The 21,016-nt window shown below is 39.5% G+C and overlaps 1 protein-coding gene across 3 annotated transcripts in view; it reads left to right on the forward strand.

Annotated features, from left to right (window-relative positions):
• Positions 1-21,016, forward strand: part of LOC126418701 (nicastrin) — a 131,335-nt gene that overhangs the window by 23,317 nt on the left and 87,002 nt on the right. For 2 of the 3 annotated variants that reach the window (XM_050085597.1, XM_050085599.1), the window contains exons 3-4: positions 951-1,074; positions 16,701-17,110. In XM_050085597.1, coding sequence (XP_049941554.1) covers positions 951-1,074; positions 16,701-17,110 — 534 coding nt within the window. The remainder of the gene's footprint in view (positions 1-950; positions 1,075-16,700; positions 17,111-21,016) is intronic. The other variant, XM_050085598.1, reaches the window with a different exon arrangement.

Raw genomic sequence — 21,016 nt, forward strand, 5'->3', positions numbered from 1 at the left:
GAGACACTTAAAGTAGTAAAGGAGTTTTGCTATTTGGGGAGCAAAATAACTGATGATGGTCGAAGTAGAGAAGATATAAAATGTAGACTGGCAATGGCAAGGAAAGCGTTTCTGAAGAAGAAAAGTTTGTTAACATCGAGTATAGATTTAAATGTCAGGAAGTTGTTTCTGAAAGTATTTGTAATGAGTGTAGCCATGTATGGAAGTGAAACATGGATGATAAATGGTTCAGACAAGAAGAGAATAGAAGCTTTCGAAATGTGGTGCTACAGAAGAATGCTAAAGATTAGATGGGTAGATCACATAACTAATGAGGAGGTATTGAATAGAATTGGGGAGAGGAGCAGCTTGTGGCACAACTTGACTAGAAGAAGGGATCGGTTTGTAGGACATGTTCTGAGACATCGAGGGATCACCAATTTAGTATTGGAGGGCAGCGTGGAGGGTAAAAATTGTAGAGGGAGACCAAGAGATGAATGCACTAAGCAGATTCAGAAGGATGTTGGCTGCAGTAGGTACTGGGAGATGAAGAAGCTTGCACGGGATAGAGTAGCATGGAGAGCTGCATCAAACCAGTCTCAGGACTGAAGACCACAACAACAACAACAAAAGTACTGATTATGGGCTCTTTGCTTTCGGTGAAATAGCCAACTACTTTGCTCAGTAACAGATCTGAATTTGTAAAAGTAATGATTTTGAGGTATAAATTTTGATGCCACCTCATATCCATTCTCATTACTGTGAGAATAATCTTTTGCTGTGTGTTCTTAAAGTATATGAGGAACCAGTTGTGGGTTTCTTTTATTCTGTAATGGTCTGACTTCTGCAGTAATATATAGTGTTCAACACAGTCAGATTGCATTAGTTAAATTAAAGACTACATCCTGTTATAGATGTTGATGTGTGGAATCTACTAACTGATTTCATTTTAAGTTATGTTTGTTTTCCAGCTTCCCGCTCAGGCAGTGTTGGTGCTATACACTTAATTGATGATGATGATGACCTACTGTGGCTTTTGAATAAAGGGGATGCTCCACCTTATATGGCTGTTCTTGGTCCTGATATGTTCAAGAGGTAAGTGTGATGACCAAAGCAGTTCATTTCTGATGGAAGGACTAAGATAGCTTTAATTTTCAACAATTTATGAAGTACAACAAACATTTCAGAATAAGAGCCAATTGTCTACAAAGACTTAAAATCCTACATACCGTGCACACCTGTGGCTTTGTTATATTTGTTTCATTCATTCATATTCCACGGATTCCAGTATGAAGCAGAGAATCTGCAAGGATGCTGAGGAGTCTCTTATTGACAATGTCATGGACTCTTTATCATCTTTCTCCTTTCAAACACCTGCACTTTAGACCTTTATTTTTGATCAGCATGATTAGTGTGGAGAGAAACGATGTGTATTTCCCTACTTATATTTTCTCAAAATTGAAGTCTGGTTCATTCTTTGCTGATTTGAATTTGAATTAATTAGCTGACAGTGTGGTCTTCTCGTGTTTCTCTTGTTGTGAATTTTGTATCCACACACATTCTGTCTTACAAATTTGTGGACATACTTTTCCACCTTAGGCATGACATTTTTTGATGTGCTTTTCAGCTCCCCTTCTTTGGCTAATCATCAGAATGCCATCTGTGAAAGCTCACCATTTAGGAAGCTGCTGAATTCTGCGTCATTCTACATGTCTAGTGACCTGTTTCACGACAGGGAATGTGTTAGAAAAAAATTTGAGGCCTAACGGAAGCGAAGTGTGCATAATTAAAGTGAGTACTCACAAGCAAGAGTCCATTGTAAAGCTGGTATTCAGTTGTGGATTATTGATATTCAGCTACAAGCTAATACCAGCCACTGAAGAAAGAAGGTGGGAAATAAAGTGAAGATAAATGTGTACATAATGAATGTTTAGAAAAGAAACAGGTAACACAAAAAAATGAATTAATGGTTAAGAGAGATTTAAAAATTCCTAACTAGGACAATAGCAGATTGAAAGGTGTATAGGAAAGTTAATTCATAGTGGAGAAAACAACTGCAAATGTGTTTTGCAAGTGGGACACACTATGGAATTGCTGAAATAATTTATGTACGTGAGGAATAATAATTGGTGGACCAACAGAATGATCAGAAGCCTAATTTTTGCATATATTTCATGCAAGTTTGAGAAGTATATTTGTTTTTATTACGTGTCACAGTATTTATGCAGAAGTCTGTTGCTTAAGTGTCACAGTATGCGGTTTCCAACTTTGTATTACAGTAATTTTGAAATATCATTGTTATAAACAAATATTTCTTTACAATTCATAGATTTTAGCAGTTAAATTAGAAAAAAATGTATTGTCTACAGAAGGAAGAGTTGACTGAAAGAAAACCACCTTGGGGCTGGGGGTAGATTGATTTAGTTCTGGAGAAGTGTGGAAACCTGTGAGGAAGTTCTGCTCTTACGTTAAATCAGTAAGTGGCTCGAAACAGCATATCCAAACACTCTGGGATGATGTGGCATTGAAACAGAGGATGACGCGTAAAGCTGAAATACTAAACACCTTTTTCCAAAGCTGTTTCACAGAGGAAGACCGCACTGCAGTTCCTTCTCTAAATTCTCGCACAAACGAAACAATAGCTGACATGGAAATAAGTGTCCAAGGAGTAGAAAAGCAACTGAAATCACTCAACAGAGGAAAGTCCACTGAACCTGATGGGATACCAATTCGATTCTACACAGAGTACATGAAAGAACTTGCCCCCCTTCTAACAGCTGTGTACCGCAAGTCTCTAGAGGAACCGAAGGTTCCAAATGATTGGAAAAGAGCACAGTCTTCAAGAAGGGTTGTTGAGCAGATGCGCAAAACTATAGACCTATATGAAACTTCCTGGCAGATTAAAACTGTGTCCCGACCGAGACTCGAACTCGGGACCTTTGCCTTTTGCGGGCAAGTGCTCTACCATCTTAGCTACCGAAGCACGACTCACGCCCGGTCCTCACTTCTGCCAGTATCTCGTCTCCTACCTTCCAAACTTTACAGAAGCTCTCCTGCGAACCTTGCAGAACTAGCACTCCTGAAAGAAAGCAGAATGAGAACCTCATTCTGGAAACATCCCCCAGGCTGTGGCTAAGCCATGTCTCCGCAATATCCTTTCTTTCAGGAGTGCTAGTTCTGCAAGGTTCGCAGGAGAGCTTATGTAAAGTTTGGAAGGTAGGAGATGAGATACTGGCAGAAGTAAAGCTGTGAGGACCTGGCGCGAGTCGTGCTTTGGTAGCTCAGATGGTAGAGCACTTGCCCACAAAAGGCAAAGGAACTGAGTTCGAGTCTCGGTCGGGCACACAGTTTTAATCTGCCAGGAAGTTTCATATCAGCGCACACTCCGCTGCAGAGTGAAAATCTCATTCTATAGACCTATACCTCTGACATCGATCTGTTGTAGAATTTTAGAACATGTTTTTTGCTCGCGTATCATGTCATTTCTGGAAACCCAGAATCTACTCTGTAGGTATCAACATGGATTCCGGAAACAGCGATCGTGTGAGACCCAACTTGCTTTATTTGTTCACGAGACCCAGAAAATATTAGATACAGGCTCCCAAGTAGATGCCATTTTCCTTGACTTCGGAAGGCATTCGATACAGTTCCGCACTGTTGCCTGATAAACAAAGTAAGAGATTACCGAATATCAGACCAGCTGTGTGGCTGGATTGAAGAGTTTTTAGCAAACAGAACACAGTATGTTGTTGTCAATGGAGAGACGTCTACAGACGTTAAAGTAATCTCTGGTGTGCCACAGGGGAGTGTTACGGGACCATTGCTTTTCACAATACATGTAAATGACCTAGTAGATAGTGTCGGAAGTTCCATGCGGCTTTTCGCAGATGATGCTGTAGTTTACAGATAAGTTGCAGCATTAGAAAATTGCAGCGAAATGCAGGAAGATCTGCAGCGGAGAGGCACTTGGTGCAGGGAGTGGCAACTGACCCTGAACATAGACAAATGTAATGTATTGCGAATACATAGAAAGAAGGATCCTTTATTGTATGATTATATGATAGCAGAACAAACACTGGTAGCAGTTACTTCTGTAAAATATCTGGGAGTGGGCTTGTGGAACGATTTGAAGTGGAATGATCATATAAAATTAATTGTTGGTAAGGTGGGTGCCAGGTTGAGATTCATTGGGAGAGTCCTTAGAAAATGTAATCCATCAACAAAGTGGGTGCTTACAAAACAGTCATTTGACCTATACTTGAGTATTGCTCGTCAGTGTGGGATCCGTACCAGGTCGGGATGACAGAGGAGATGGAGAAGATCCAAAGAAGAGGGCCGCGTTTCGTCACAGGGTTATTTGGTAAGCGTGATAGCGTTACGGAGATGTTTAGCAAACTCGAGTGGCAGACTCTGCAAGAGAGGCGCTCTGCATCACGGTGTAGCTTGCTGTCCAGGTTTTGAGAGGGTTCGTTTCTGAGGTATCGAATATATTGCTTCCCCCTACTTATACCTCCCGAGGAGATCACGAATGCAAAATTAAGAGAGATTCGAGTGTGCACGGAGGCTTTCCGGCAGTTATTCTTCCCGCGAACCATACGCGACTGGATGAGGAAAGGGAGGTAATGACAGCGGCACGTAAAGTGCCCTCCGCCACACACCATTGGGTGGCTTGCGGAGTATAAATGTAGATGTAGATGTAGAAATGCTGATCCTAGGAAGTATCTTAGGAAATAGGTAGAGAAAGGGCAAACACCCATTTATACCATTTTTTGTATGAAAAAACTTTCAGCAGCAGTGACTGAATACACCCTGAAGTTATCAGGGATAAAATAACAGGAAGTTAAATGTTCTAAAATACTTATAAAGGAATGAAACTGCAGTTATGAATCGAAGGACATGGAATGGAAGCAATAAAGAGAAGGGAGGAAGAAAAGGTTGTAAGATATCGGCCATATTTTTCAGTCTGTACAGATACTAAACAGTAAACGAAATCAAAGAGAAATTTGAAAAAGAAATGGAAATTTGAAATTAAGAACAGAGAACGACAAAGGATGAGGAAAAGTAAATAGAGAGTAATAGAACATGCTCAAATTAAATCTAGTGATGTAGAGGAAATTGTATAAGTGAATGAGAATCTGAAAATAATAGGTTTCCTATTTAGGCAATGAAATAACCGATGATGGCCAAGGTAAACAAGCTATAATATGCAGATTGGCAAAAAAAGGGGGGGGGGGGCTCCAAGAAAGAGATGTGTGTAACATATAAAACTGAATATTAGAGTGTAGCCTTAAATGAAAGTGGAACATGGACAATCTACGGTATAGAGAAAAAGATGATTTAAGCTTTTGAAATCTGGTATCTCAGAACAGTGCTGAAGATTAGGGAGTAGTAACCAGCGAATCAAATTGGGAAGAAAATTTATCTGTGACATAACTGGACCAACGCAAGGTGTAGATTGACAGGGCACATCCTAAGGCATAAAGGAAGATTTAATTTGGGAATGAAAGGGTGTAGTGTAGGGGGAATAAAAACTTTAGAAGAAGATCAAAGCATGGCTACAGTAAGCATCTTGAAATTGATATAGTTTGCAGGAGTAACACAAAACTGAAGAGACCAGCATAGCAAAGACGTACTGAGACACGTGCATCAAACCATCCTTCAGAGTGAAGACTTCAACTACAATAAGAAATGTACAGCATTCATTATAGTCTTGTTGTTGATATTCTTCATTGTCATCATCATCATCATCATCATCATCACTGTTGTCTAAATGAACATTGTTGACCATAATGGACACTGGTCTCCCGAAAACTTTTCCTTTGACACACCTGTGTCTTGTTGTCTCTTCCATCCCTTCATGGCAACATCAGCTAAATGATGCTCTTCAGTGTCGTTTCCTTCTAATAAAATGCATTTTTTCTTTCATTGTCCTCCTAGTCACTTGATATTTTGTTCTTATGTCCGAAGCAATGTATTCTCTGATTTGTCAACTATGTCTTTCCATTGTAACAGTTTGTGGTTATATTGTATTCCCCAACCAACAATTACTGTGATTCACACATCGGATCCATGTTTGAAAATGAGTAATATAAGGGTACAACATATTATAACTTTGTTCTTCTTGTAATTAAAGTTCTTAAATAACCGTAATATTGGTTACAGCCATTTTGTGTGTGAGAGTGTGTGATGAATTCCTTAAATCACAGAGTGTTAGACTTTCATTCAGAACTTAACATTGAGGACCAGCCATTTAGAAAAATTTTGGACCCAGAACACCAGCCATTTATGCTATTGGTTAAAATTTCACAGGCACATTTGTGTTTGATGTATGTTAAAGAATAACACATGCTAAAGAGGACCAAATTTCAAAGTTAGTTGTTCGTATTTATTTCAGTTTTTTCATAGATTACAAATTATGCAATAACGAAGGCAAAAATTATAATTATCATTTTTAAAAAATGCAAACTAAGTTCTTGAGCTATTTAATTTGTAATTGGCTTTTCTTTGGAAAAGTCGAAATGCTCAACAGAACATGCATTCAGCCAGGTAGCTCACGAAATGTTTGGTGCACAGCAGTGAAATTTATAATTGTGCTTGTGAGAGATATTCAGCTGCTGTAATTTAAGGTGTGCTCCTAGGACCCTGCCTAACCACACTCTTCGAGAAAAGGGGGGGGGGGGGGGGGAGGATATTCTATGTGCAAGCTTTTCTTGTAACTATGCTGTATGTATATTAATTTAAACCTTTAACTATTTCTATTTGTGATGTTGCGATTGGCTGACTACATTGCTTCTCCTATGCTCTGAAGATCTTACGTCATTGGCTGGAAAGATCAATGACAGGAACTGTGATTGTATGACAAAAGTGATTATAATTCATAATCTCGATTTCAGTGCGTCAGAAACTACCAGGTTATACTGGGTGAAATTCCTGTTGCTGTAGTTGGCATAATTCCAGTTTATACTTCCACAATGCGAAAATATACAGTGTAAATGTTGATGCATGTCAAAGATCTTTCCAAATGTGTTGTGTGTGTCGTCGTTTTTTTTTTCCTAAAGTGTCATGAAGTTCTTTGCCGGTGTATAAAACCTTCACCATTCAAAGGATTGATAAGTTTTACAGCTCTGAGGGAAAGTATGTTGTAATTTCACCACAGGTATAGTATATTTTCACCTGGGAGAAAGCATATTTTTGGCCAGGAAATGCGAGATTTTTTTTCCTACTAGTCCGTATCTATACCCTGATGTAGTTCCTGCTTGTATCCTTTCTCTGGTACACTCATTCTGTTATTGATTGACTTCTATAGGTCCTATGAAAAGGGGTGAACATTGTTGGTGCAAAGAATCAAGTCAGTGGTTTTGTGGTCTTCAGTCTGAAGATTAGTTTCATGCAGCTCCCCTTGCTGGTCTGTATTGATCAACTCATATCCTCTCACATAACTATTGCAGCTTACATCCACTTGAATAAGTTTACTGTAGTGAAACGAGGTAAAGCCTTACAAGACCCCTCCCCCCGCCCCCTCATACACATATAATTCCAATACTAATCTTAGTATTTCAGATGCAACAGAACATGTCATATCAGCCTGCCCCTTCCTGTAGCCAAATTGTACTGTAAAGTTCTTTCTTGCCTGATTTGAGCCTTTGCTATGTCATTAATTACTTGATCTGCACATAAAATTTTTAACATTGTTCTCTTGCACCACATTTCAGAAGCTTCTACTCTCTTCTAGCCTGCAGGCTACTGTTTATTCTCCCTGTTTCACTTCTGTATGGAATAACACTTTGGATAGTTACTTTCAGAAAAGATTTTCTAACATATAAATTGATATTAGGTGTTAACAGTGTTCTCTTTTTTCAGTATAGTTATTCTTGCTGTTACCAGTCTACACTTCACTTCTCCCATCGCCCAAATAGCAAACCGAGCAAGGTGGCATAGTGATTATAACACTGGAGTCACATTCAGGAGGACAACATTTCAAATCCGCCTCGAACCATCCTGATTTAGGTTTTCCATAACTTCCCTAAATCACTCCAGGCAAATGGTTCCTTTAAATAGCCACAGCAAATTTCCTTCCCCACCCTTTAGTCGTTCCAAGCTTGTGCACTGTTTTTTAAGGACCTCAGTGTTTATAGGAGGTTAAACCTTAATGGCCCTTCTTTCATTCCTTCCAAATATCAAAATTCATCTATGTTACCTGATATAATTTGACCACACTCAATCACCCCTGTAGCTTTCCCTCCGTCCAACGAGTGTCCTTCAGCTACTATATTGTGCACAAAATGCCGTGGCCGTTAGATGCACAGTCAGCTGCGGAAGTGGGGGGCAGAGTGACAGTGGTGGGGGGTCACTCAGAATGCTAAGGGGAAATGCCGAGCACTGAAGCTTACGCTTACATTTTTGGTAAATATTAAGCGGGACCCCTCCGCGCCCACATCTGTATGGTGACCATTCAAAAAGATCTGTCACTTCTTACAGAATGAGATTTTCACTCAGCAGCGGAGTGTGCGCTGATATGAAACTTCCTGGCAGATTAAAACTGTGTGCCCGACCGAGACTTGAACTCTGGACCTTTGCCTTTCACGGGCAAGTGCTCTACCATCTGAGCTACCGAAGCACGACTCCCACCCGGTACTCACAGCTTTACTTCTGCCAGTATCTCGTCTCCTACCTTCCAAACTTTACAGAAGCTCTTCTGCGAACCTTGCAGAACTAGCACTCCTGAAAGAAAGGATATAGCAGAGACATGGCTTAGCCACAGCCTGGGGGATGTTTCCAGGTAGAGCACTTGCCCGCAAAAGGCAAAGGTCCTGAGTTCGAGTCTCGGTCGGGCACACAGTTTTAATCTGCCAGGAAGTTTCATATCAGCACACACTCCGCTGCAGAGTGAAAATCTCATTCTGGAAACATCCCCCAGGCTGTGGCTAAGCCATGTCTCCGCTATATCCTTTCTTTCAGGAGTGCTAGTTCTGCAAGGTTCGCAGAAGAGCTTCTGTAAAGTTTGGAAGGTAGGAGACGAGATACTGGCAGAAGTAATGCTGTGAGTACCGGGCGTGAGTCGTGCTTCGGTAGCTCAGGTGGTAGAGCACTTGCCCGCGAAAGGCAAAGGTCCCGAGTTCGAGTCTCGGTCAGGCACACAGCTTTAATCTGCCAGGAAGTTTCCTGTCACTTCTTCTTTGGCTATTACCTAAAAAGAATTCCGCTGAAAATGCAGCAATTTATTCTCGCCTGGTTTGCTAACCATTTGTAACGTTCAGAGAAGAGTCACAACTGGGGAATTTTGAGTAAAACCTGCACATTTCTCTTGTTGCCATGTTAAAATTTGCTTCTTTTGACAAAACTCAGCTTAGTTTACACAGTCTCACCTCACTAATATGTTGTGCAGATGCCATTTCTAGAAAATTCTGAAACAGTGGTTTATTAAATTTATTAAGTGAGAAACTCAGGAAAAATAAGGTCAGCATCTTGTGGAAGAGCACATTCTTGGTACAAAATAAGTATGTAATTACTTCACTTAAGTTGTTCCAAAATCTATAGCATTTATCGTTTCACCAGCTATCGATAGCCCTTAAAAATTACATTCTTTCATCAGAAAGGTATGTAGTTAACAAGATAGATAATGAAGTTCTGCATAATAACTATATGGCAAAGTCCTCTCCTCTTTGTGTGCTATCATTTGCCAAAATCTCATTCCAATACCTCAAACTGTTTATTAAATATGAGGAATGTTGTGGGTACTGTATTTACTCGAATCTAAGCCGCACCTGAATCCAAGCCGCACGTGAAAAATGAGACTCGAAATCAAGGAAAAAAATTTTTCCCGAATCTAAGCCGCACCTGAAATTTGAGACTCGAAATTCAAGGGGGGAGAAAAGTTTTATGCCGCACCTCCAAATCGAAACAAAGTTGGTCCATTGTAATGGGAGATACAATTTAAGTCGAATGAATGACGATACAGCTACAGTAGTTTGGTTCGAGTTGTAAGTTTAGCAGTTAAGCTTTACCAGGTAGCTATTGCTATGCGTCAGGTGCTCCGTCCAAATTTATACGGGTACCCTTCCTTTTTCACGTGCTTCATCTGGTTTGAATTGATTGCTTATTTTTCTTTGATCTGATACGTGCCGTTCTCTTTATTATAGGTGTTAACCTCACTCTAAGCTGAAAATGCATTACAGTACTGTGTCATGCACTGTTTGTCGCATTCTGATAATGAGTGTTTCCGACCTGACGCCGCTCGCGGCATGGCTTGCTTTTACGCAAAAAAAAAAAAAAAAAAAAAAAGGGAATTGTCTCATTAGCAAAACAATGGCGAGAGACTGCTATTTGTTGTTACTTACACTGCTGCTTTCTTTGATAATGATCAACAAGAACCAAATAATAGACTGCGTATGATAGAAGGTGTTCTTAACGAGAGTTTAGCGAAAATTTTTCTCCGTTTGAAAATCTTTTCAGGTGCCTCTTTAGTACATTACATTCTGCACAGAAATTAGAGTCATCGTAGATTTAAAAAACTAGTCAATTGCCGTGCTTCATTTCTGACTGTATCACTATTAGTCATAAGAATAATACGAATATAAACATGACATGATATGTATATTCTTCCGTGTTTGCTGTTGTCTCACTCTAGTTTCGTAGTTTATTAGGCAGACAGGATTTAAATGAGATAGCAGCAAACACGAAAGAATACATGGCAAAATGTTTATATTCGTATTATTCTTATGGTGAAGAGAATACTGCATGTGATTCACAATTTGTAAAATTCCTATTAGCAACGATCTCTTCTCACAGGTAGTCAGGTAGGAAAAAATTCAGAACGTAGCGTTGGCCATATTGATAAACATCCAAAACAGTCTTTCCAGTCGGATTTTCGTAGTACATTGAAATGCTGCTACATTTGAAGACGAACAATACGGAATTTGTATTTACTTCGTTGGATAATCTATGAAAATGCAGTGGTCGAAACTCGGGGTGGGGAAAAAAGTTCGTTTTCCACCTTTTTTTTTTTTTTTTTACTGATGCAGAGGTTTTGGCGCCAGTATTTATCTTTGTGCCTACAAAGCATGCCTGTGTAGTGCTACATATATTCAACAGCAGAAGTTAGTTGTGGCGGTACCTACCAACATTTTCCAGAACTTCCGCTTGCTTTGCACTCGATTCTAAGCCGCAGGCAGTTTTTTGGATTACAAAAACTGGAAAAAAAGTGTGGCTTATGTTCGAATAAATACGGTATTTCACCCTGGCTTTATCGCTAGTGTGGTGCTATCACAAATGAGTGAACTACGTCAGATCAATTTTTTCAAGGTTGGTGACAGATAGAAACCTGCCATGAAGTCTAAAGAAAAATTCAACATGTTAGTTAAATTTCTTACACAGCAACATATTATTTAATATGCACCAGACGCAAAATCATAGTGAACCCCTTTTTTCATTTCAAACTTAGCACGGTGTCTTACTTCCTCGTAAATATCCCAATAACTATGACCATTAATAAAATGATGGGCACATAATAATGCTCCTGACCTACAAGTAAGCAAAAATGAAATTTTTTGCCGAATGGTTACTGCAAAATCGTTTGAGAAAGATTGCAGGCCATGCACATTGATTCTATCATCGCTGTCCCAAAGCACTTGTCGGCCTCCAATTCTGAACAAATGTATGAACTCGCCCAGCCCTTTGGACAAAAACTGGTCACTGTACATCGCCCATCGTATCCTGTGTGATCCATAATTGCAATCTGGTATCTAAACAAGTTGTAGATAGTATTTTGCTTTCTATATTTCATCCATGATAACTTCATAATTTAAAAGTGTGTATTCCCAGAAATAGTTTAAAAACCTTTTTTATAAATCTGCAAATGCAGCTAATGTTTGTCTTTCTTTGATCTATCTTCTAATGTATGCTGTAGGTTCAGCATTGGCTCAGATTATCTTAGTTTTATACATAACCTAAACTGATTTTTTCCAGATCCACTTCTACTACTCGTTCCATCTTTCTGTATATAATTTGTGTTAGTATTTCGTAACTGTGACAGATATCAAGAGGATTAAACAAATGGTTCAATAATATCAACACCTGTCAGCACCTGCATTCTTTTGTATTCTTCCTGAAGTCTGAGGGTAATCCACTTTTCTAATGTATATTGCACATCATGTGGGATAGTTTGCCATGGTCAGTTCTCCCACCTACTCCAGGTGTCTTGTTTTGACTTATAATAACAGCCAACATGACCGTGCAGTGTTGACACTGTGAAATGTTTGAAAGCAACGAGATATTAAAACTGTTAAGTTCCCTGAGGACGTACAGCTCAAATCTATGGCTCAATGACGATGGTACCCTCTTGGGAAAAATGGTGCCCTGACCTCCAGGGGAAGCTACTCAGGCAGATGCAATCATCAGAAAAATCAAATGTGGCATTTTACAGATTGCAATATGGAATTTTAAATCAAGTAAATAGGTCAGAGAACTTTACACAATGAATGGTTCATTGTAATAAAGATGGTCACAAACCCATGGCTGATGACAGTAACGAAAGTATATATGCTTACTCACTCTGCAGATGAGGAAGCCATTGGACATGTATGAGTTAAAAGAAATTTTTCATGATGTTAAGGAAGATTGAAAGTTGGTGATGGGAAACTCGAATTCAGTAGGACAACAAAATGAGAAGGAAAAAATAGTACTTAAGCTGGGGGTAAGAAATGAAAAGGGAAGCCACCAGGTAGAATTTTACAGAATTTTGCACCATGGAAATCATGAAAGAAGTGTGTGTATGTGGAAGAGACCTGGAGACACCAGGTATGTTGAAATTTTGCAGCAATAAGATGAAATGTAAAAATCATATTTTACACTGTGAAACAATTCCAGTTGCAGCTGTGGACCTTATTGATCATCAAACACAAATTAAAGTTGAAGGAATTCGAGAGATGTGAGATGAGATGTAAATGAGACAAGGCCTAAATAGTTGAAACAACCACATGTTGTAGAGAATTTCAAGGGGAGGATGTTGTAATGAATGACTGTAACAGATGAAAGAAATGCAATAGTACAAGATTGTAGATAAAATAGCGAGGACAGCAGAGGAACAGTTAAAAAAATACAAAAAATTGTAGAAATCCAGGTTAATGCATGAAGCATTAAATTTGATTGATGGGAAGAATAAATACAAAAATGTAGCAAGTGAAGTAGGCAGTTGGTAATATACAAACATCTAAAAAAAACATGAGACAGACAGACTGTACAAAATGGCAAAATACAGATATACATTATTAACAACAAACTATCAATATACACCTTAATACTATTTATTCTTACACCAGTTGCTTGTAACCTAGTAAAATAAATGCCTCTGCTGCCTCAGTTATACCCGATCTTTATCTTTATTTCAGTTCTTTGTGTGTTCTGTCAATTATATTCATAACAACTTTTATTTTAAACTACTGGATGTGACTGGAAGCCCAAGAAAATTTTATCAGTATACATCGCCACGAAACTATGCATTCGAATAAATAAGATACATTTTCTCTATAAAAACAGTGCTACATGCTGGACATTTACATAGCTGGATTTTTTTGTTAAGATTAATCTACAATAAAATTTGATAAATGTAACCCAACCACATACATACTGCGAAGAATTCTTCTGGGTTGTATGGCCGTGGTCCATGGAACTCTTCTATCCCTGATGTTCCATTCAAAGCTACGTTGGACATCTTCAGAGGTGCTCCTGGTTGTGCTGAGTGTTGCTCTCAAGACTCAGCAGCATTCCACAAATGTGTGATTGGTGTACACTGCATTCTGAGGGTTTGTACCCATTCCTTGTGCAGCCCATGAAACATCTGAACCGAGGTGATTAAGCAAGCAGACAAAAATTTTGTGAAGGGTTGGCTGCACACACAGACATATTGCAGTAATTTTATTTATAGATGGGTGCAGATTGACACGTAGTGGTATCATGAACACCTGCAGTTCTCATACAATATGATGGAGAACCCACATGACACTTGGGAAACAAAATTCCAAATTAGGTTCTCAGTGAACATCTTGTGTGGTATGATTGATGACCTGTTGATAGGACATGTGTACCTGCCAAATTGCATGATGGCTACAGCATATGCACATTTCCTGATAGAAGACTAGCTGCGCTTTCAGAAGGCTTGACATTAGAGCTACAACAAGAAATGTACTTGCAACATGATGGAGCACTGATTCACTGTACCAAACAAGCATCTCAGTATCTGAATAACAAATTTCTTCAATTGTGGGTTGGCTGTGGCAGACCCATCAACTGCCCTGACAGATCACCCGACCTAACCCTGCTAGACTTCTGTTTATAGGGCTGTTTAAGGGGGGTGTGTACACTCCAAAGGTGGACACAGGCGAAGAACTTGTCACTCACATCACCGACGCTGTTGCCCACATTAAGACCCAGCTAGAAGATCTTCGATGTGCAACACAACACACACTCCAATGCACTGACAAGCGCATTGGGATGAGTGGGAGACTTTTTGAACACCTATTGTAGGGTGGACCAATCATCTGTCCCACCATTATTCTGTCTGCCACAGCACCTACAAAGCATTTCCATAAGTAATATTTACATTTGTCTTCATAACCATTCATGGATGTGAGTAGCCTTCAACATACTGCATTTCTGTAACAATCAAAAACTGGACAGATGTTTATAGGACTTTTTCAGTTTATTTTCATATGTGGAATTCACCTCACAAATTATGTGACATTACTCCTGAATCGCTCTGTATCATTCCTAATTCAAGTTCTGATCAGTATGCACACTCAGGTATTTTTGAACAGTAAGTTTTTACATACTTCCTTTGTTCCATGCTGTTTTGGAATTAATGCTGATATATCTTCCATTGTAGAGAGCTGAACAAAAGGCTTTTTTTTACATCATAGAGCATTTACTGAGAACCAGTCAATAATGATTTCGAATGTTTCATTTACTGATAATTTTTTGTTGTTTATGGCAAGGGTAGAAGTGGTACCAGAGTTGAACCCCTTGGAATGACTAGTAATTTGTCCCAATAAGAATAAAATTTATCACGAGAGCCAGTTAATGTGTTCCTTAGGTTACTATCAATTGAATAGTAAGTGAAGCACATACTTATTATGTCTGTAAAGACATAAACTTTCAGCTTCATCAAAAGGATGTTGTGATTTGTACTGTAAAATGCATTAGATACATCACAAAAACTCCCAGTTTGTGAAATCTCATAATTCAAGTATTTTATAAGATAGTGCAGTGAAATGGTAGAGGCCACGTTCAATGGAGAGGCTTTTCTGAAAACTGATTAATTCGGACTCCTATATTTTCAGGTACCGGTACTTTCGGTCATTATTAAATAATAGTGGACCAGGTCAGTAGTTATTAATGTCTGTTGTGCCATTCTTAGATGGGGTCTGACAATGGTGTACTTTTGTCTGTCTAGAAAGATACCTTGTGCAAGTGAAGCATTAAATAACTATACCAGAACAACATGCCCTTAACATTTTACTTGGAGTGTTATCCACCCCATGAAATTTTTTTCTTTTAAGAGAGCTAATGATTATTTTCTTGATTTCATTGGAAGACGTTGGAGTGAGCTCAGATCGATTGAATGCTTATAGTGCCAAGTGTTGCATATACTTCAATACTTTTTCTTTTTACTGACTGTACAAAGTTTCTAAGTTACATTTAGAAAGTGATTGTTAGAACAGCTTGTGGTAGGTTTAGTTTCATGGACTACTTGATTATTACTTTTATTTGCTAGAAATAGTTCCTTAGTAAGCTTTCCAATTTCTGCTATAACTATGCTTCATATTGTTTTAATTTTATTTTCAGAATAGATACCTTGTATAAATTTAAATCAGTTGCACATCTGTGCTTCTCCTGACCATTAGGTATACATAAGACAGTGTTTTGATGCTGACTGCTTAATATTTACTTTACTATATTGCTTTTTTTGGGAGAAAATAAGCTACTTATATATCTAAGTGCAGAAAACTATTTTGCAGTACGCTAGTACTTGTCATGCAGCACTTATAATGCACATCATCACTTGCAGTGTAGTAACAGGAATTTTCTATGCCTGAATCTGAATAATAAAGTAAGTCATAGGAGTGGCCAATGTAATATGCTTTTAATTTTCTTTTGAATTGGTAGGGATTCCCAGTTTTTTGGTTTGTTAGATGGGAGTTTGTTGGATATGTGTGTGCAGGAGCATGTAACTCCAGTCTGAGCCCTAAAATCTGTGTAAAAATTCTCGTAGGAGAAAAGGGTGCACAAGTAATTAAAACAACTGATAGTACATATCTGATAGTACATATCTTTAAGTTGTGTTGTGTTCTGCTGACCTTAGTGTAAGACATTACCATATAATTTGATATCTTTTCATTTACAGAGTGGGCATGTATTATTCCCTCTTCTGCTGTTACCTCACATATTTTATGTCTTTTGCTTCATTTGCAGTATCATCTGCATATGGATGTAACAGGATCTCACCATTTTGCACATGTCATCGTCTATTATCTGTAGGCTAACAAAATAGATTTTTGTCATATGGATAAGCTGTCCAAATTATTAAGTTTATTTTTTTTGAAAAATATATTGAAATTGAAATATTGCAGCTTTGTTACTAACATAGGTGACATAACATGAATGTAAATAATTTCTGCCTTAACATTTGGTAGCTTGAAAGCACAACTTACTTTCACATTTCTCTGCAGGGATGTGCTGTTGCCATTGCGTGATTCCGGAAAGGTCAGTGGTGTGTTGCTCGCATATGACACAGCTACTGATCTGCCACAACACTATTCACCTGACGATACCTGCCCCAATCGGTACTCAGGACAGAAGAAGTGTGACGACAATGCCCCGTGGAACCCTGAGGGAATGGGACTCCTGCAAATTGACTGGGGCTTTCCAATGTTCTACATCAAAAGCAATTCTAATGATAGTTCTGGGAACCTGCGGAAGATAAGAGAGTGTCACCAGCGCTATAACAGCGCTGACACTCAGGCTGGATGGACACTTTGTGCTATAGAGATGAATTCATACATGTCTGCAGCTGTCAGTTCAGAAGTGTGTGTTAGGCGAAATGGAGTGAAAAATAATTTCCATCCAGGTGAGACACAGGGTATGTTTCCCATTCTACTTTTTCCTTTTAGAGTTCGCAAATGTTTTCAATATTTACTGCCTCGTATTGACAGATTGATACTGATAAAATCTATAACTAATATCACTCATCATTTATACCTGTTTGTAATTTAAAATTATTTATAATGTAAATGTTAGAGTTATCTTTGTTTGGGTTATTGCTATTATCTGTGTGCACACATGCCAGGTGAGTTGTCTTTTTTTTTTTGTCTTTTAAGAATGACAGACTCATTTAAAATCAAACAATGGGAACTCCAAGTAGGAATATTAACAATGTAGGAAAGGACACTTACATATAGCTTTTGTCCACTGCCTTTATTAGTAAAAGAGAGACATGCAACAATCACTCACACAAGCAAGCACCCCTCATACGGGCCAGAATGCTGGCCTGAGATGCTGGAGAATTAAACAGTGGAAAATCCAGGATGGAATGTAAAGATGTGTGCGTGTATGTGCATCTATTGTTGACAAAGGCCATTTGCCGAAAGCTTTAAATGTGAAAATATTTCTGTTGTGCCTATCAGCGACTCAGCATCTCCACTATTGATCACCGTGTAAAATGTTTGTGCTATAACCAGTTGTGTAATACGTTGCACGGCACCAGATCCTGAGTGCACTACGCTTAAAATATTTTGCCAATGGCATTTGTGCTGGCCTGTCACCAGAGGCTGCCTGTGGTGGGCCACCTGACTTGTAGACACAGCACAGCATCCATTGTGCTGTCTACTGGAGCCCTCCTCTTTATAGGTGTTGTGCAGCAGGCACTCACTCTCATACTGTGTTTATACTTTTTGTCAGCAGCTGCTTACATCAGTAATTAGGGTGTTTCGTTGTTTGTGTCTGTGTTCTCAACTGTTATTTGCTTGTGTGTGGAAGAACAAAACATGTAAGGCTTGCCGGCCGGAGTGGCCGTGCGGTTCTGGGCGCTACAGTCTGGAGCCGAGCGACCGCTAGGGTCGCAGGTTCGAATCCTGCCTCGGGCATGGGTGTGCGTGATGTCCTTAGGTTAGTTAGGTTTAATTAGTTCTAAGTTCTAGGGGACCGATGACCTCAGAAGTTAAGTCGCATAGTGCTCAGAGCCATTTGAACCAACCATGTAAGGCTTTCTTTCTTTCTTGGATTTCTCCTCCAGAAATCTGTGTCTAAAGACATGCCTGTCATTGCATTGTGTGTGTGTGTGTGTGTGTGTGTGTGTGTGTGTGTAGGTAGAATTCTATTGTTGTCATCAACAGCCCTAAAAAACCTATGGGGCTTAGGTGGCTTGATTTCAGTGGCTGCAATTACAATTGCCAGTTTGTTATCAATCCTCCTCATGATTCCTATACTGATTCTGTGGTTGTGATGCCACCATTTGATTAGTTCTTCCCAAAGGGGTGCATCAGAGTACACTACATTGCAAGAATCCCTCTTTGACTTAAGTGTTAAATTTTGCTCTGTCTTTTGAAGTATCTTGTGCTGCTGGTGGTAAGATTGTGACGTAGTGTGACATTGCCGTGGTGACTGTTGTTCCTGGTCGTCAGGCGACAGTCTGTTCTTGTGGGAAGGACAACGTGGCGGCTGTACAAACATGGCTTCCATGCCACATTGGATGGGAACATACTAAACAACAACAACAACAACAACAACAACAACGGTCGCACTCTGTGCTCCCATTTTGCCCATACAGTTCCAATCAACATGAGTGTCCTAAGTGCTGGGCAACTTGGATCAACTGTATGAGAAAAGGACATGTAACATCTGTGTGTCATTCCCCACCCCCTACATGTACCTCTACATCTACATCTACATTTATACTCCGTAAGCCACCGAACGGTGTGTGGCGGAGGGCACTTTACGTGCCACTGGCATTACCTCCCTTTCCTGTTCCAGTTGCGTATGGTTCGCGGAACTGCCAGAAAGCCTCCGTGCGTGCTCGAATCTCTCTAATTTTACATTCGTGATCTCCTCGGGAGGCATAAGTAGGGGGAAGCAATATATTCAATACCCCAGAAATGTACCCTCTCAAAACCTGGACAGCAAGCTACACCACGGTGCAGAGGACCTCTCTTGCAGAGTTTGCAACTTGAGTTTGGTAAACATTTCCATAACGCTATCACGCTTACCAAATAACCCTGTGACGAAATGCGCTGCTCTTCTTTTGATGTTCTCTATCAACCCGACCTGGTACAGATCCCACACTGATGAGCAGTACTCAAGTATAAATCGAACGAATGTTTTGTAAGCCACCTCCTTTGTTGATGGACTACATTTCCTAAGGACTCTCCCAATGAATCTCAACCTGGCACCTGCCTTACCAATAATTAATTTTATATGATCATTCCACTTCAGATTGTCCCGTATGCATACTCAGAGATATTTTACAGAAGTAACTGCTACCAGTGTTTGTTCTGCTATCATATAATCATACAATAAAGGATCCTTCTTTCTATGTATTCGCAATACATTACATTTGTCTGTGTTAAGGGTCAGTTGCCACTCCTTGCACCAAGTGCCTATCCACTGCAGATTTTCCTGCATTTCGCTGCAATTTTCTAATGCTAAACTTCTCTATATACTACAGCATCATCCGTGAAAAGCCGCATGGAACTTCCGACGCTATCTACTAGGTCATTTATATATATTGTGAAAAGCAATGGTCCCATAACACTCCCCTGTGGCACGCCAGATGTTACTTTAATGTCTGTAGACGTCTCTCCATTGAGAACAACATGCTGTGTTCTGTTTGCTAAAAACTCTTCAGTCCAGCCACACAGCTGGTCTGATATTCGGTAAGCTCTTACTTTGTTTATCAGGCGACAGTGCGGAACTGTATCAAATGCCTTCCGGAAGTCAAGGAAAATGGTATCTACCTGGACATGGATGGTAAATGTGTATCTTCAGTGCTTACGAATCGTAACAAACTATTTATCAAAGTACAAGTGATGGACAAAGTCTCTGATCTCCGGCTTTGTCTGCGGTTACTCGATATTTGGTGGGTTACAACAAGCAGCATACTTTGATTTTGGGGCAATTTATGGCTCCCACTATGTATAGATGTGTGGTTTATTCCTTGACTTTTTTGGTAGTCTGTGATGCTGTTACTGCAGATTTATTCGGTCTGGGTGCTTTTAGTGCTTTTCTATGTTGAATAAGGTGTCCTTCATATTCAATCAGATCCCTTACCGAAAGTCAGATTCTGTGTGTTCTGGGTTCCCAAACGTCTTCTCGAGTGGGTTAAATTGTGCCACTAACTTCGTGGCCCATTTTTTTCCCATGCATGCCGTATTCTAGGGCTGCGCGTGATCAAGTGAAATCAGAATTGGACTGGCTGATGTTGTTGGGATCATATAACCTATTACATTGACTGGGTGGGCTACCCGCCTTGTGATTGTTTAAAAACTGACTGATGAGCTTCGCCCCTGTGGCAAGTTTAAAGTTTCAATTAATGCTCAGTCTATGATTGACACTTACCCCATCTGGACGAGTTACTGAGTAAACTCACTAAGGGCCAGTTTTTCTCTGAAACTGACTATTTACAGGTTCCTTTGGATGAGGATCCGAAATGGCTTCTTGTGATTAACACTCCCTTTGGGTTGTACCAATATCAGTGCCTTCTGTTTGATTAGTGCACCAGTAATTTTTCAGCATTTTTTTGGAACAATTGACAATGTCAATCTGGGATGCATCAACTATCTCAATCATATCATCATAACAGGTGCATCAATGGAAGAGCAGTTACATAACTTATGCATCTTGTTCATGATCTTACCTACTGCAGGCTTGAAATGCAACTTGACCAAGTCATGCATTTTTTAGGAATATATTGTGTATTTGGGTATTAAGGTGTCTCAGAATGGTGCTTATTTTTAATGAAATCATGTCACAGCTCTGCCTCACCCTACAAATG

This window comes from Schistocerca serialis, chromosome 9, assembly GCF_023864345.2.
Source record: "Schistocerca serialis cubense isolate TAMUIC-IGC-003099 chromosome 9, iqSchSeri2.2, whole genome shotgun sequence".
Taxonomy (NCBI): Eukaryota; Metazoa; Arthropoda; class Insecta; order Orthoptera; family Acrididae; genus Schistocerca; species Schistocerca serialis.